The sequence below is a fragment of the Balaenoptera physalus genome, assembly GCF_965194825.1.
Source record: "Balaenoptera physalus genome assembly, chromosome: 5".
Taxonomy (NCBI): domain Eukaryota; kingdom Metazoa; phylum Chordata; class Mammalia; order Artiodactyla; family Balaenopteridae; genus Balaenoptera; species Balaenoptera physalus.
Window position 1 is genome coordinate 128,676,336 of NC_138884.1, and position 15,334 is coordinate 128,691,669.

The window sequence follows — 15,334 nt, forward strand, 5'->3', positions numbered from 1 at the left end:
TTATCATTTAAGACCTTAGCAAGAATTTGTGGGCATCTGTTAGAGATAAATTGAAATACATTTTATGCCAAATCAGAAATGAGCCTGGCTATGAAAACATTCTTCAAGAAGCACGGCTTACCTGGTGTTGGCCTCTTTGGACTCAGAATCTTAATTTTAATAGTCAAACAGGGATCCCCTTGGTAGAAAATGTATATAAGATTATCTTAAAGTATTCTTAAATTTGAGATTGTATGATCATGATACTTAGTTCATTGAGAACTATTAAATTCACGTTATAATATGAAATCTAAACACATTAGTATCATTTAGGGTCCCAGCAGGAAATAGGTGGCCTGTTCAACAGAGTAATTAAAGATAATGTAATGCAGGGACTAAAGGCAGGCTCAAGTGAACCAACAAATGATAATGAAGCACCCAGAGATCAAGAGCAGGAAGCTATTATTACCCTTAGGCCTGAAGATGCACAGAGATGGTGTGTGTTATTGGAATATAACAAGAGTTAAGGCACGGTAGAGGGACAGACGGACAAGAGCTCTAACTGTCTAGATCAAGGAGCAAAGCCATTGCCAAATCGTGGCCCAGCAGGTCTTGCAGGGAGAACACCTCCCTGACCTCTCATTTCCCTTGCTCTTTGATCTCTTACTGGGGTTTCCGATTGACCAAATCCAACCAGGAGTTGGCAGGCAAGGGAACTGGGTCACTGCAGTCTCTACAGGCCAATCCTCCCACTGCCATAAAGAGGCGCCAGGGAGGGTAGAGAATGGGCCTGGAAGGGCAGACGGAGACTAACCAGCACAGCATTTTACCATAATCATAATTATACAGAATGTAAACCTCCAGGAATAACTGAATGTGATTCTTCACTAAGGACTGGTGGGAGCTCTCTGTTGCTATTCTACTCCTCTGAATTTCTCTTCTTCCAGGATCTGAAGGTTCTCTTCTAGGTTTTTAGTCATTTCTTGTCCCACTGAATCTGTGCTGGAATAAGATGCAATCCTTATAGCAGGGCTGTTTCTATTTTTTTGCAAAATAATCCCTTTTTTTCTTTCTTTTTTGCTAAAGTTTGCTTATTATCAAGTCTTGAAGAGTTGATTTCCATGAAGGATTTCTCCCTTTGACGTAATTCTTAATATCCTGCTGCCTAATTTCCCCATTTTACTGGGATGGCTTTCGTCAGTTCATTGAGCTGTACAGCTCCCTCCTTAAATTGATTGTCCTGCCTTACATGTCCTTCTTACATTTGGTGTTCCATCCACCCTGGCAATGAGAAGGGCTTTTAAATTTTATTTTAATGGGAGAAGCCACTTTCTGATTGGATCAAGCTTCACAGTGTGAGATAATTATTTTTAACGTATAATCAGTTTAAACATCTGTCTTCCTCCATTCGTCACCATTCTTTATTTCTGTTTTTCTAGTTCCTTCACCATAGATTTGACTTCCTTTTTTTCTGTTTACTTAGAATGCTATGAATTAAATGTTGACATTATGGTGTATAATAAATTGTGCGTAACGGGTGAAAAGTGTTTAAGATGGTCTTATAGGTTAACAGGTAAATTAAAAATCAGGGCTGCTTTTACAGTTTGCAGATCTATTTACCTCTCCCAAGTAAAAATTTCTCAGAGATAATGGCGTGTTTTTTTATGTTATATAATTCTAACCATTGCCTCCTTTTTCACTCCACTCAGATCCGGAGCCAGAGCAAAGCCTCCGGGTCTGGGCTCTGTGAGGGGGATGAAGTGGTTTCTATCAATGGCAACCCTTGTGCAGACCTCACCTACCCAGAAGTCATCAAGCTCATGGAGAGCATAACAGACTCTCTCCAAATGCTCGTCAAAAGGTAAAAAGATTTGTTGGAATGTATATTTTTTCCCGAAGCTACATGGGAAAGCTTATAGCTCCTACTACCATATAAATTGTTATCTACGGGGAAATGAGGGTACTCTGTAGGTCAGTATAGTTAAACAGAAAAATCAAAGTGTTTGAAAAATGGCAATTCTAATCAACTGAATTTTCTGGTTAATTGAGAATTAACTTGAAAATTTTGTTTCAAGAACTCTGTTGAAAATCTTAGTTAGGTATTTTAGACTACTTCCTTAGGAAGCTCAGTATATTGAACATAATACTTCTAGGTCAAGATTTTTTGGTGGGTCAGGATCACTAAATTATAATTCCTAGATTCATAGATTAATTTAAAATGTTTAAATGTCACAATATTATACTGTATAATATTTATTTGACTAGAAAGAGGATGCCTAGGAGAAAGAAAAGAACCAAGAAACCCTTAAAAGCAGCCCAATTTCTGTTTGCCAGAAAAACCAATATTTGGATATGGGCAAAAGCTGATGGTTAGTTTTTGGACTATCAATGCAAATCACTTGTCAATTTGATCTCTCCTAATACCACCCTCCTCACCTAACTGCTTAAAAATGCAGAAGTAAACTTTAAACATAAAAACAAAAGAAAACAATGAGGGTAATCACAAAAAACTATAGCATCAACATTTTTACCATGTGCAAATTGCAGTACAGTCCACATTAACTTTGTAAATGAGGCCCTGACCATGGCATTATAATGAATCCACAAAGGAACACTCTGGCTTCCTAGAGAGCAGCCTTCAGAAAGACAAGAGAAGGACTCTTCCCACAGAATTTCAAAAGCTTCTAGGTTTTGCCTTAACTCTGCGGAAAGACCACGTACAGCATTATCCCTCTGATAATCGTTCAATATGATTCCATTTCTATACAAACGTGAACTCACTTTGGCCAAAATTTTGTGAAAATAAAAGAAATCTAGCATTTGTCTCAGACTCTCCCATCTAAATATTTACCCTTCAAGCCCAGTGTTTAAGCCCCTGGGATCCTACTTATTTATAAAGCTGCCATTTGCTTTTAAAAGGGATCTAACAGGAATGTTGCCAAGTGTAGTCACAGGGTTGGCCATTATTATGCATAAATCTCTGAGGTATTTGAAGTGTTCAATCACATCCAAAATGGGAGAAAAACCTTTTCTAACTTCTTATTCCCTTTTAGTGTCTTTGCTGATTTAATGAGGCCAGTCTCTTCAGAACACACTTGTAGTCTGAGACATCCCCTACTAGTTCTTTTTTTTTTTTTAATGTGATGATTCATTTATTTATTTATTTATTTATGGCTGTGTTGGGTCTTCGTTTCTGTGCGAGGGCTTTCTCTAGTTGCGGCAAGTGGGGGCCACTCTTCATCGCGGTGCGCGGGCCTCTCACTATCGCGGCCTCTCTTGTTGCGGAGCACAGGCTCCAGACGCGCAGGCTCAGTAATGGTGGCTCACGGGCCCAGTTGCTCCGTGGCATGTGGGATCTTCCCAGACCAGGGCTCGAACCTGTGTCCCCTGCATTGGCAGGCAGACTCTCAACCACTGCGCCACCAGGGAAGCCCCCTACTAGTTCTTGTTTCGATTAGGATTGACTACCATTGGGAAAGTCCTTGATGGTTTAAAGTTGAGTCTTAGGCACCTATTTACTTTCAGAAATAAATAGACTAGTTCTCTGCTACTTTTAAGAACTGGAACCATGATTATTATTATTTTCTCTTAAGTATTTTTACTTTTACAAAATAAATAAATAATCGACGAGATTCAAAATGGAATCTCAAAATCAGCCCAAAGGTCATCATCATCATCATCATCATCATCACCAACACCACCACCACTACCAATCTGGATAACCAAACATTGTTTCCTGGAATTAAATATTTCTCTCACTCATGTAACTGTTGTCTATCCCTAGAGGACAAGCGGTTTACTTTTCCTGGACTATTGCCCAGAGATAGCTGGGTCAGACTACCTTAAAAAAAATCCTCCTTTAACATTGTCTCTATTACGGTAAATTTCATTTAAATGATTATATATATATACCCATATAATTATGACACATAAATTGTGGAATTGAGTACCTATGTGCACTGAATGGAAATGAGCATTTTAAGGTATAAAGCTCTAACCTCTAGTTCTTTTATGATTTTTATTCATGTATATCTATCCATTTTACCTTGGCTACCAATAAATGTTAACATTTATCTGACCCATTTGCCTGTATTACAGTGTGTAAGGCTGGAACGAATTCAAACTATTCTCTTCTCAGCTTCATAACTGATTGCTAACATAATTCAAAGTGATTTAATCTACTTCCATCTCAAGGCTTTCCTAAATTAAAACTCTCTGGCCTTTTGATACCCTCAAATTCAGTTGCATACAGTGTATTCATCATTTCCTATATAAGAAAGATCTAATTTGCTTTCAACATGTTTTAAAAATACTATTTTATAATGGTTTTTTTGGTATTACCAGGAAGCTTTACAGATTACTTGCATAGAGAAAGCTGCATTTCATTTGACTGTTAGTTTGTGTTTTGTTTATTTTTGTTTTGCTAAATGCAGTCAAAAGCAAAGTTAGGAGTAATTATTTTGAATATTAGTCTCAAATTTTACTACAACATAAATTCTAAGGTAAATTCCCTTGAGTAGAATAGAAGTAGGGGCTCACTCCCTTCAATTGATGACGCTGCATTAGTTAGGGTACATTTTGTGGGAAGAAGAAAGGGGCCAAGATAGGCGCTGCTGCTTCTTTAAAAAACTTACAAATGTAAGAAATGAAGGCATCTCCTACAGCTGTTCTGTGAATGATGCTTCTCTTCTAAAAGCAGTTAGAGTTTAAATTAGAGTTTTAGCAAGAAGTTGTTTAACCCTTAACTGACACTGCTTCTTGCAAACCCAAATTTGCAAAACCATCTGGGAATGGTAAAGGTCAAAATCAAAGGACTGTGGTGAACAGCTGTGGGCTCCTTAGCTGAGAGATTAAGGAACAGTTTGACTTCAGAGATCCTATAAGGAAAGCTCCAAGAGAACAAGTTCAAGCAGAGAAGGGGAGACGTCTCAGATTATAAATACTCCATGACTCAATGATTCATTGCAGCATGGAAAGGATTTCTCTTTACACAAGAGTACTGGGCTGGGGTCCACTTATTACAAAACACATGCTCATTGGAGCTTAAAAAAACAGCTTCTATTTCATTCCTTTCAAGAAAGCACAGCCTCTAAAAGGATTACTTGAGTTATCTGTATATTAATATTGCTCTGAAGCTGCTGAATATGTTTATGAGACTTTATAATGTCCAGACCTAAACTTAGTCAATAAGACATTAAAATGCTTTGTCATATTATAACAAGCACGGTTATTTGAAAACACCCCAATAATTATAGATGAAGGGCATCCATGTAGCTATAACTTGTGCTTTGAAAAAAATAAAAGCTGAATTTAGGATGGATTTCTGTTTCATAACATTTGGTGAGCATTTTTGCTTTGCTTTAAAAGGCAAGTTTATTTGGAAGATCTTTAAATAATAATATAAACATGTTGCCAATTTCTGTTTTCAAATATGTTGCAGTTGACATTTAAGAGGAAATATTTTTACTGTATCCTGTATTAGACATCATAAAAGTGTCAGGAAGTTCTTTGGCAGGTGTAACACACTCTGATTTAACCGTCTGGACTGATTTTTCTGTGTGCAGACCATCCACTGGAATAAGTGAGACTTTGAACTCTGAAACTGAAAACAAAAACCATGAGCATCTCATCCATGAAGGGTACGTGGAAAGTACCACCCTACAGATTCGACCAGCCACAAAGAGCCAGTACAGAGAGTTCTACATCGCCCAGGTCAAGAGTGGAGCTCCTCTAGCTGAGGACCAAGCAAGTGGTGCTGGTTTTTCTGGGAGCATAAAAGAAGAAACAGGCCTGGCTCCTCACACGTCTGACTCTAAAAGTGGATGCTTAGCAGAGGAGGTTATCTTAAGGGAGAAGGCAGAAGCGGGGCAGCCAGGCACTGTGGTTGAGCTACAACTGACCCTTTCACAAGAGAGACACAAGCGCACTAGTGCCCCTGTAGTGGCTCTCCTGGGAACTGAAAAATCTAAGTCTCCTGACCCAGATCCTAATCTACAGCATGACGGGATCGTCCACATAAATTCTGTCCCCACTAATGACAAAGGGGAGCCTTCTCTGAGGTCCAGCAAGATAATCCAGATCTCCAGTGGCCAAGAGTTGAGAGTGATACAGGGAAGTGAAGCAGGAGACACCGGGCTGCCCCGAGTGGAAGTGATCTTCGACTGCTCTGATAGACAGAAGACGGAAGAGAGCAGGCTTCAGGCAGGAAAGGGGTGTGTGGATTCTCCAGTGGAAGGAGGGCAGTTAGAAGCACCTCCTTCTCTGGTATCCTTTGCAGTCTCATCAGAAGGCACAGAGCAGGGAGAAGATCCACGCTCAGAAAGGGATCACAGCAGACCTCACAAGCACAGAGCACGCCACGCACGTAAGTCCTGCCCAGGGGGCCACTGCTGGGCTGTTGGAAGGGGCTTGGGAGCTTAGGGTATTTTGCTTCTGCTTTGCCTGCATGGATTTCTTTTTTTTTTTTTTTTGGTAAGATTTTCTTATGTCTCTCATTGGCTTTTTTCTTTTTTTTAATTTATTAATACACAAAATAACAAACATGAAATTGTGGAAAATACCAATTTCTGAACTGGAAGTAATAAGTGTGAACTTTGTAGTAGATTTAAATGTTTTTAATGCATTTTCTTTTATTCCCAAAGACACAGGAACTGTTCAAGAAAATAATACTGTTAATGTGCCTTTTTGATTTGTCTCAGAATATTGTGATATTTCATGTTAAAATAGCATCTGAGAGTATCTGAAGTCATGTGGACGCTGAGTTTAACTGTCAAAAACTGTTGAGTCTGTTGCTGAGAGGTGTCTTTAAAATACAGCCTCCACCACTGATATTAAAAGCAGATCCTCGTTTTGAAACAAATCGTTGTGCAGCATGATGATGCTTGCAGAAGTGGGTTTGACGGACAAGGACATGTGGAATGCTGAGCAGTTACGTGATCCTCTCCGTTTTGTTAAGTCTTCACTAGACTGCAAAGCGTTTCATCTACCTTCTAGACACAAAAGTCAATCCCCAGGGCCATGTGGAGGCATTTAAATGTCCCCCAACACAAAATATATTTTAAAGTCAAGGCTTTTTACAGTGTTTTGTTTTACCCAGGGGAGCGATTACAGAGTGGAGAATGAAGATAAGAATGGCAGTTAGGTTTTATGATTTTTGTTATTTTCTTTCATGTGCTCTTTAAAAACAAATTTGGAATTTCATTTGAGGAGGTAAAAACTGACTGTCAAAGGCACTTGAATGTACGAATGATACACAACAGTAATGATCTTGGTTATTCAAAGTATATCAAGTCTCCTAACTATTGTTATTCCTTTTAAAGCATATTTTTAGCATAACCATTTGTAGTTGAATTGGCAAGTGATGTTAATCATTCCTTATACTTTAAGCATCTGTATGCATCTTCACATTTATAGCATATTAAACAAGTGCATTAAGGCAGCACTCACACATATTTTACATGTTGGCAGTGAAGTTAGCAACAACTGTGCAACTGTGACTGTCAATTTAATAGTAAGTTGTATAACACTAGTCAAAAAAGGAATTACATTTAGGAATGACCACACTTTTTACTATATTCTCTAAATAAAATTTGATTACCAGTGAATATCTGTAATTTTGTTATAAAACTATTCTGATTCTATTTTATTTTTGAAAAAGTAACCATTAAGTCTGATTTTTTCCAGTGACAAATAGAGCTGATTTCCAATCAAAAAAATATTCAAAAAGATTTTCTGAAATTTCCATTTAACTATTTTGAGGAATTCAAAAATTATTTGTGAACCATGCTCATTTATCATGGAACACATGATTATAATTAGCTGGTACTATAAATTAATTTGCCACCAATTTATTTTTTATAACAATAATAATAAAATTAAAAATTGAAATATAACTTTTTGTTATTTTAAAACTGTCAAGTTCTCATTTTACATGACTTAATTTCTGCATCAGTTTTTACCCACAGTTATAAGGGTCACTAGTAATATAATTTAAAAATCTCCCCAAGATTTACACTTATTCTTGCTGCAACTAAAGTAGTATTATATTTCCGAGATGGTAATACATTTACAAACAAATTTACCTAGACAATTTTGTAGCTAAAATTTCTTAAATGTATTCACAATAATCTTGTATTCTGAATTATTATTAATTATTGATTCGGTACCTTCAATTATTATTCATTCAGTTTTTTGACTTTATATTAATTTAGTAGCTGTGAATGCAAAGACTTTGGGAGAATGGCAAAGTAAAAAAAAAAAAGAAACAGAAAACTTAAATATTTAAACTTATTACATTAAAACATTTAGGTAAACAATATTTTCTTGTTTCCCCCTCCCACTTTTTAAAAATGCTTGGAAATGTTTTATATCAACATTTTATTTTTTAAATATGGAAATGCAAGGTATGTCCTAACTTGTTTTCAGAAAATATTATGTCCTTAAATTCTTTCCTTTGTAATTTTAATGACATCCGATTAACTGACATTTATTTTCCAGTGTTTATTGTTAAAGTGTAAGGAGCCATACAGAAACAAATTATGAAACATATATTCTAACCAACATATATAAAAATGTATTTACAGGAAAAAATGAAATGGCATATTATATATATACAAATTATATCTGTATTATATCATGTATATCTTTAAAGAAGTATACATTTTAAAAGAAATAAGAAAGAGAAATGAGTTGGATTGCTTCAAAATTCAGTACCCAACTGTAAACATGTTTTTTCCGTATTCATTTTCCCCCAGGAGAGTTGATTTCTGGGTTGCCATGGAGTCTTCCTTGAACTCGCCAACTCAATATAATTTTTGTATTTTCCCTAGGGCTCAGGAGGAGTGAAAGCCTATCAGAAAAGCAGGTGAAAGAAGCAAAATCTAAATGCAAAAGCATTGCCCTCCTTCTGACAGATGCCCCCAACCCCAACTCCAAGGGGGTGTTGATGTTTAAGAAGCGTCGTCGGAGGGCCAGGAAATACACCCTAGTCAGTTACGGGACTGGTGAACTTGATCGAGAGGCAGACGAGGAGGAGGAAGAAGGCGACAAAGAGGATACATGTGAAGTAGCATTTCTGGGTGCAAGCGAATCCGAGGTGGAGGAAGAGTTGTTGTCTGACACTGACGACAACACACAAGTTGTGAACTTTGACTGGGATTCTGGACTAGTGGACATTGAAAAGAAACTGAACAGAGGGGACAAGATGGAGATGTTGCCAGACACCACAGGCAAGGGGGCCCTCATGTTTGCTAAGAGGAGGGAGAGAATGGATCAGATCACAGCCCAAAAAGAGGAGGAGAGGGTGAGTGGAATGCCAAGCAGAGAACCAGATGCTGCCCAGACGGATGGCCTGAGAACCATGACATCTTACCAAAGGAAGGAAGAAGAATCGGTGAGAGTGCAGAGCTCTGTGAGCAAAAGCTACATCGAGGTGAGCCATGGCCTTGGCCATGTGCCCCAACAGAATGGCTTCACTGGGGTGTCCGAGACAGCAGAGGCTCAGAGGATGATCCCTATGAATAGAACGGCCAGACCCTTCCCGGGGTCCGTGAACCAGCCAGCAACCCCCTTCTCTCCAACGCGAAACATGACCAGTCCCATCGCTGACTTTCCTGCGCCTCCACCTTATTCTGCAGTCACACCCCCACCTGAAACCTTCTCCAGAGCAGTGTCAAGTCCGACAGCTGGCCCACCACAGCCCCCTCCGTGGCCCCAGCCTGGCCCATGGTCCCAGCCAGCCTTTTACGATTCATCTGAACGAATAGCTTCCCGGGATGAAAGGATCGCGGTGCCAGCAAAAAGAACAGGAATATTGCAGGAGGCCAAAAGGAGAAGCACGACAAAACCCATGTTCACTTTTAAAGAGCCCAAAGTAAGCCCAAATCCTGAACTCTTGTCACTTCTTCAAAATTCGGAAGGCAAAAAGGGCACTGGAGCAGGAGGAGATTCCGGACCAGAAGAAGACTACCTCAGTTTAGGAGCAGAGGCTTGTAATTTCATGCAAAGCCCCACTGCAAAACAAAAGACCCCACCTCCTGTCGCTCCAAAGCCTACTGTCAAGTCCTCATCCTCCCAACCAGTAACTCCAGTTTCTCCAGTCTGGTCGCCAGGAGTGGCTCCAGCCCAACCTCCTGCCTTCCCCACGTCCAACCCATCACACGGCACCGTTGTTTCCTCCATCAAAATAGCGCAGCCTTCTTACCCTCCTGCCCGGCCTGCTAGTGCTCTGAACCTGGCTGGTCCCTTCAAAGGACCACAGGCATCAGTAGCCAGTCTGAACTACACTCCCAAACCAGTGGCTCCCACACCAACGGTAAACACTGCTCATACTGGTGCAATGGGACCATCCAATGAGCTTCCAGGAATGAGTGGGAAAGGAGCCCAGCTCTTTGCTAAAAGGCAGTCGAGGATGAAAAAGTACGTGGTGGATTCAGACACCGTGCAGGCCCATGCTGCCCGTGCTCAGTCTCCCACTCCATCTCTCCCGGCCGGCTGGAAGTACTCCTCCAATGTCCGAGCACCCCCTCCTGTGGCCTACAATCCTATCCACTCCCCCTCCTACCCACTGGCTGCCGTCAAGTCCCAGCCATCAGCCCCACAGGCCTCCAAAACAAGCAAGAAAAAGGGCAAGAAACCCCTTAATGCTTTGGATGTCATGAAGCACCAACCTTATCAGCTAAATGCATCCTTGTTTACTTTCCAACCTCCAGATGCAAAGGATGGCCTCCCTGCAAAGTCATCAGTCAAGGTCAGTTCACTGCCAGCCATGAAGCAAGCTATTCCTCCTCAGCCAGTGAATGCTGGCTCGCCCGCTAATGTGCAGGCCTCGTCTGTGTACTCAGTGCCAGTCTATAGCTCTCAGCCTTCCTTCTTTGCCGAGGCCACCTCACCAGTAAGCGCCTCCCCAGTGCCCGTGGCCATTCCCACCTCTCCAAGGCAAGAATCAGCCTCGACATCTTACTTTGTGGCACCAAGGCCGAAGTTCTCAGCAAAGAAAAGTGGTGTCACAGTTCAGGTGTGGAAACCATCTGTTGCGGAAGAGTAATCTTGTAGCTGAAGCTGAGTGTCCACTTTGCTTGAAACGAATTGTTTGCAGTGTTACTTGAGTCCCTGAGAATGCCTAGCAAGTCCTCAGCTTAATTTCAGATGTCACCTCCCAATCTGGGTCCAAGGAGAATATTTTTAATGAGTCAAAAATCTAACTCAGATTGACTTAAAACATATTTATCTTCTTTGCACACTTAAAAAGTCTGGGAGCAACCCTACATAGACATGGGCCATTATGTTAAGTAAGCAGATACTTAGGGTTTATGCTTTAGCCACAAAAAAAACAGTGATCAGCGTTATCAACATTAGGACACAGTCTTTATGTAACATAACAGCTGTGTTCCTACAGTGAAAAGGTTCAAATGTAGGGAAAACATAACATGTATTGACTGACATTTCCTTTTTAAGTAGTGCTTTATCTCTATTACTAGTATTAAAGGATAAGAAATTTATCGAGGACAGGGATCAGCTCTGGTCTGTCAACCTCAGCCACCTGTTTGATGTTGCAGAGAAGGTACCTTGGGGACGGTTGGAATGTACATAGTTTAGTAAGGTAGGTAAGAAAGAGGGGATTAATAATTATAGAGTACTTATTATGTACTAGGCTCCTTGCCAGATGTTTTACGTATGTTAGCTCATTTCTTTAAAGTAAACTGGATGGGCAAGAAGGATAATTATCCTTAGAGATTGATTCCCATCCTCTCTCCCCAGTTACCTAAGAAATTGAGTACATCTCCAATTGCCCATGAAGGCATAAGTTTGTTTTCCTCGGCTGAGGCAAGTGGTAGAGTACAGTAAAACGGAGTAACACATAAAAAGGTGAGCAGGCTGCAGATAAAGGTACATATGACTATTGTTTTCCTTTGGGAAATCACATGATTGGGGCATGAAGGGCTACTGAATCCAGGGACTGATTGTGAAGCACGAGTAATCCCATGTGTGTGGAGGCCGTAGGGTGAGAACTCACAATTATTAGCATCATTTCTGAGTGACGTCACAGATTTTTTTTTTCTTGTGTTTGTTTTGCTTTCTGACAACTGCTCCTCCCACTGTTCCTTGCAATTCTATTCTTGCACCTTCACTTTATTATTTATATTTGATGGACCAGGAGGATTCAGACAAGGTTACCTTTAAATTTGGATTGGTCATACACCATGCCATCATCCAGCTGGCTCTGAAGTTAATAATGTTACTGACAGTAAACCTGAAGACCTTTCTCATATCTATTTTAAGTCCAAGTCTGACCAACCATGGAAAATATTCAACATGAATTAATGTAGAGAACCACAAAGCATTTTTGACAGCTCCAAGGAAAGCCATCTACTCGATACAAGAGATATGTCTAGAGACCTCTCATAAAAGCTTGCCTGGTGTGAGGGTACATGGTACCATTTTAATCCTCTGAAAATACCTGTATTCCTGTTCTTTTTCTGCTGTCACTGTCAATCTGCTCTATTTTCACTACCCTATTAAAACTATTACTTTCTTCTTTAATCTGTTCAATGTATTAAAAAAAAATACTTCCCTGTATGAGCTGTTCTGACCTAAGTCATTTCTCTGATATTTCTCTTATATTGCTTCCCAAACATCTGAACTTCTTTTCTGTGAACATTTCCATTTTTCTGTACATTGTAAAACTGCAAGCCGTAGGTATTTGTATGACATAACACAGAGGAGAATTAAGTCAGCTACAGAACAATGGGGCTTATTCTTCTGCTTTTTCTCTGGAAAATCTTCCATTGCTTTTGGTGGCAATTTATGTAGAGGTTAGAACCACAGGATGTAGCTTGGTCTCTTATTTGCCTTTTTGGGAAATCAATTAGGAAGATTCATACAGGATAAAGGAAAAAGCAGTCTATCCATTATATAAGGCTATTGTTTGTATTACTTGTTCTTTGCAAAGGAAGTCTGTTGAATGCTGTGCATTTTGCATTCTTTTCTAATAGAACAACCAAAAAAGGCATCTTAAGGTGAAGCAGGAAAGGAGATCATTTTTGTAACCTTGCATTCTTAACATAGCATTTAAAGAACGGCATGAATTAGAGGAAAGAAAATGGAACACAAAGTAGTCAATTTGAGATCACTGGTTCAAAAGTAGCCTAGGATGGTAATGACCCACAAGTATTTACAGTTGTCCAGTGGTTTGTGGTATGCAGGAATGAGGAGTGTTTGGGGTCCATTTCCTGTTGGACAGGTGGCCATCTTATCAGAGCCACTGTTTGGAGTTGATGACTAAAGACACAACTAACATGACTGAGACCGTCATGGGGTTCCCAAAAAGCTTCTAAGAAGCATGTCAGGCATGCAATCAAAGCATCCACAGCTTCGACTGGGAGCTGGTAGCATAGATCTCATCTGGAACCATACAGTCCCAAATTATGGAAAAGGCATGGGAATCCTCCAAAATTGTATCCACAGCAGAGTCTAACCTCACCCTGAGAGATGGGGGCTGGGAGGGAGAAGGACTGAGCCAGCTCCCTGGAGAAGGAGGGATTTCTTTGCCTCTTCTCCCCAGCCGGGGAGCCCCATGGGAACTGGCAAGCAGAATAAGCTGGGTGTACCACCTTTCAGGTTGGAGTTCTGGAAATGATGTCAGTGCAGCAGGTGGGAGACTTAGGACTCATGACCTCAGTTTCCCTCCCACTGGGCACCCTTCGAATTCAGGGTGTTGGCTTTGTTGTGGTGGCAGATATTCGGATTGGTTGCTTGGCTAGTTTGAGGGTATGAGGAGGCAGTTTTTGTTTAGTTTAGGACCTTGTCTTTATCTTTGTCCTTTGTTAGCTTAATTTCTAGGTAGACCACCCCACCCATGAAGTCAAGTTGTCATCGTCAACACAATAGCAACGATCATTTACTGAGTGTTTGTGTTATGATAGGTGCCTTATATACATTATCCTAAGGAATCCACTGCATGGTTAACAGGCACTGGAATATAAAATAAAATGTAATCACAGTCACTCACTTACTGCAGGACCTTATGCAAATTTCTTTCCACCAGTGTCCCCTTAGTGATGTCTCAAACCTCTCTTCCTGGAATGTTGTGCCACAGTGAATGTGAACAACACTAGATATACTAGGAAGAAAGGTGTTATGTAAATGTAAGTACACATATTCCTCTCAGTCTTATAGGAGGGCAGATTGAATCACAGAACTGGTAAGATTGAGAATCTGAGCACTGCCACTTTGATCTTAGAACAGTTACAGTCTTATTTCTAATATTTCAATAATAAACACATTCTGCTTTGAGAGAGGAAAATCACACTGTTTCTGCATTTTGACTATTCATTGATAGTATAAAGCATACATTTTTAGGAATATGTCTTATAAGACACATTGGGGCTGTCATTCTGGAACATGTAAAATTTTGTACTTCAAAATATATCTAGCACGATTGTTAATGATAACATGTACCTCATTTAATCTTCACAAGAAGCAACTCATTTTAACTACAGGAAAACTGATCTGAGTTACAGTAGTTCTTGAGAGTAAGCCAGGATTCTTTAACTCTTCTAGATAGTGCTGACCCCTTTCAAAAAGTGGGTTTCATAGGGCAACTGAGTATTATCACACAGTTGAATTCTAGCCTGGCCACAAGAGTCGCATCTGAGATGTCAAGAACAAACGATCTGCATTTAAAGGGAGTGGACTAAGTTATGTGGGACCATTGTTTTGTTTACAGTTACTAGCTTAAAAAACTTTGAAGGCTCTTTGCTGCTGACAGGCATATCAAACCCTCTGAATGCAGCACTTTCACAGACGTTTCTTGAGACCACAAGAAGACACATGGCTGTTAGTGTCTGAGTTTGGATTTAATCTTTCAAACAAAAGTCCCTTGCTGTGTAACATTTCATCCAGTTACAAATTCGAGAACCTGCAAGCACCCAAATTCAAAGAGTGAACTCCTGAAATCCATTGCTGTTTTATGAGTCATCACTGGCCTGGCAGGAAGGGTATTTGAAGTCATGGTCATCAAAAAGAAGTGATTGTTTTCTGAAAAGCTAAATGCTTAAAATGCTTCCAGAGGGAAGCAGTGGGCTGTGTTCTCATTCCCTCCTAAAATCACAGTTGTTGAGTTTGTTTTAAAAATTGTTAAAAGTTCATGAGAAAAATATGTAAATCCTAAGAGCCAACATTATATTCCCAGAAGCACTGACTCTTGCTGGTCTCATGTCCCCTTATCACTGGACTCTGGGGGACACAAAGACTCGTGTAACACTTCAGTGCCGCTGAGTTTGTCAACAAGTATTCTGGGAAAAAGCAGAAATGAATTCTTCTCTAGACTTCCCACCAGGATTGGCCAAAGGCCATG

General features: G+C 40.0%; 1 protein-coding gene across 2 annotated transcripts in view; it reads left to right on the forward strand.

The window, feature by feature from the left end:
- The window catches only part of SYNPO2 (synaptopodin 2), a 175,430-nt gene that overhangs the window by 134,276 nt on the left and 25,820 nt on the right, over positions 1–15,334 (forward strand). Inside the window, exons 2-4 of one of the 2 annotated variants that reach the window (XM_082463097.1) lie at positions 1,689–1,840; positions 5,544–6,343; positions 8,808–10,993. In XM_082463097.1, the coding sequence (XP_082319223.1) occupies positions 1,689–1,840; positions 5,544–6,343; positions 8,808–10,993 (3,138 nt within the window). The remainder of the gene's footprint in view (positions 1–1,688; positions 1,841–5,543; positions 6,344–8,807; positions 10,994–15,334) is intronic. The other variant, XM_082463098.1, reaches the window with a different exon arrangement.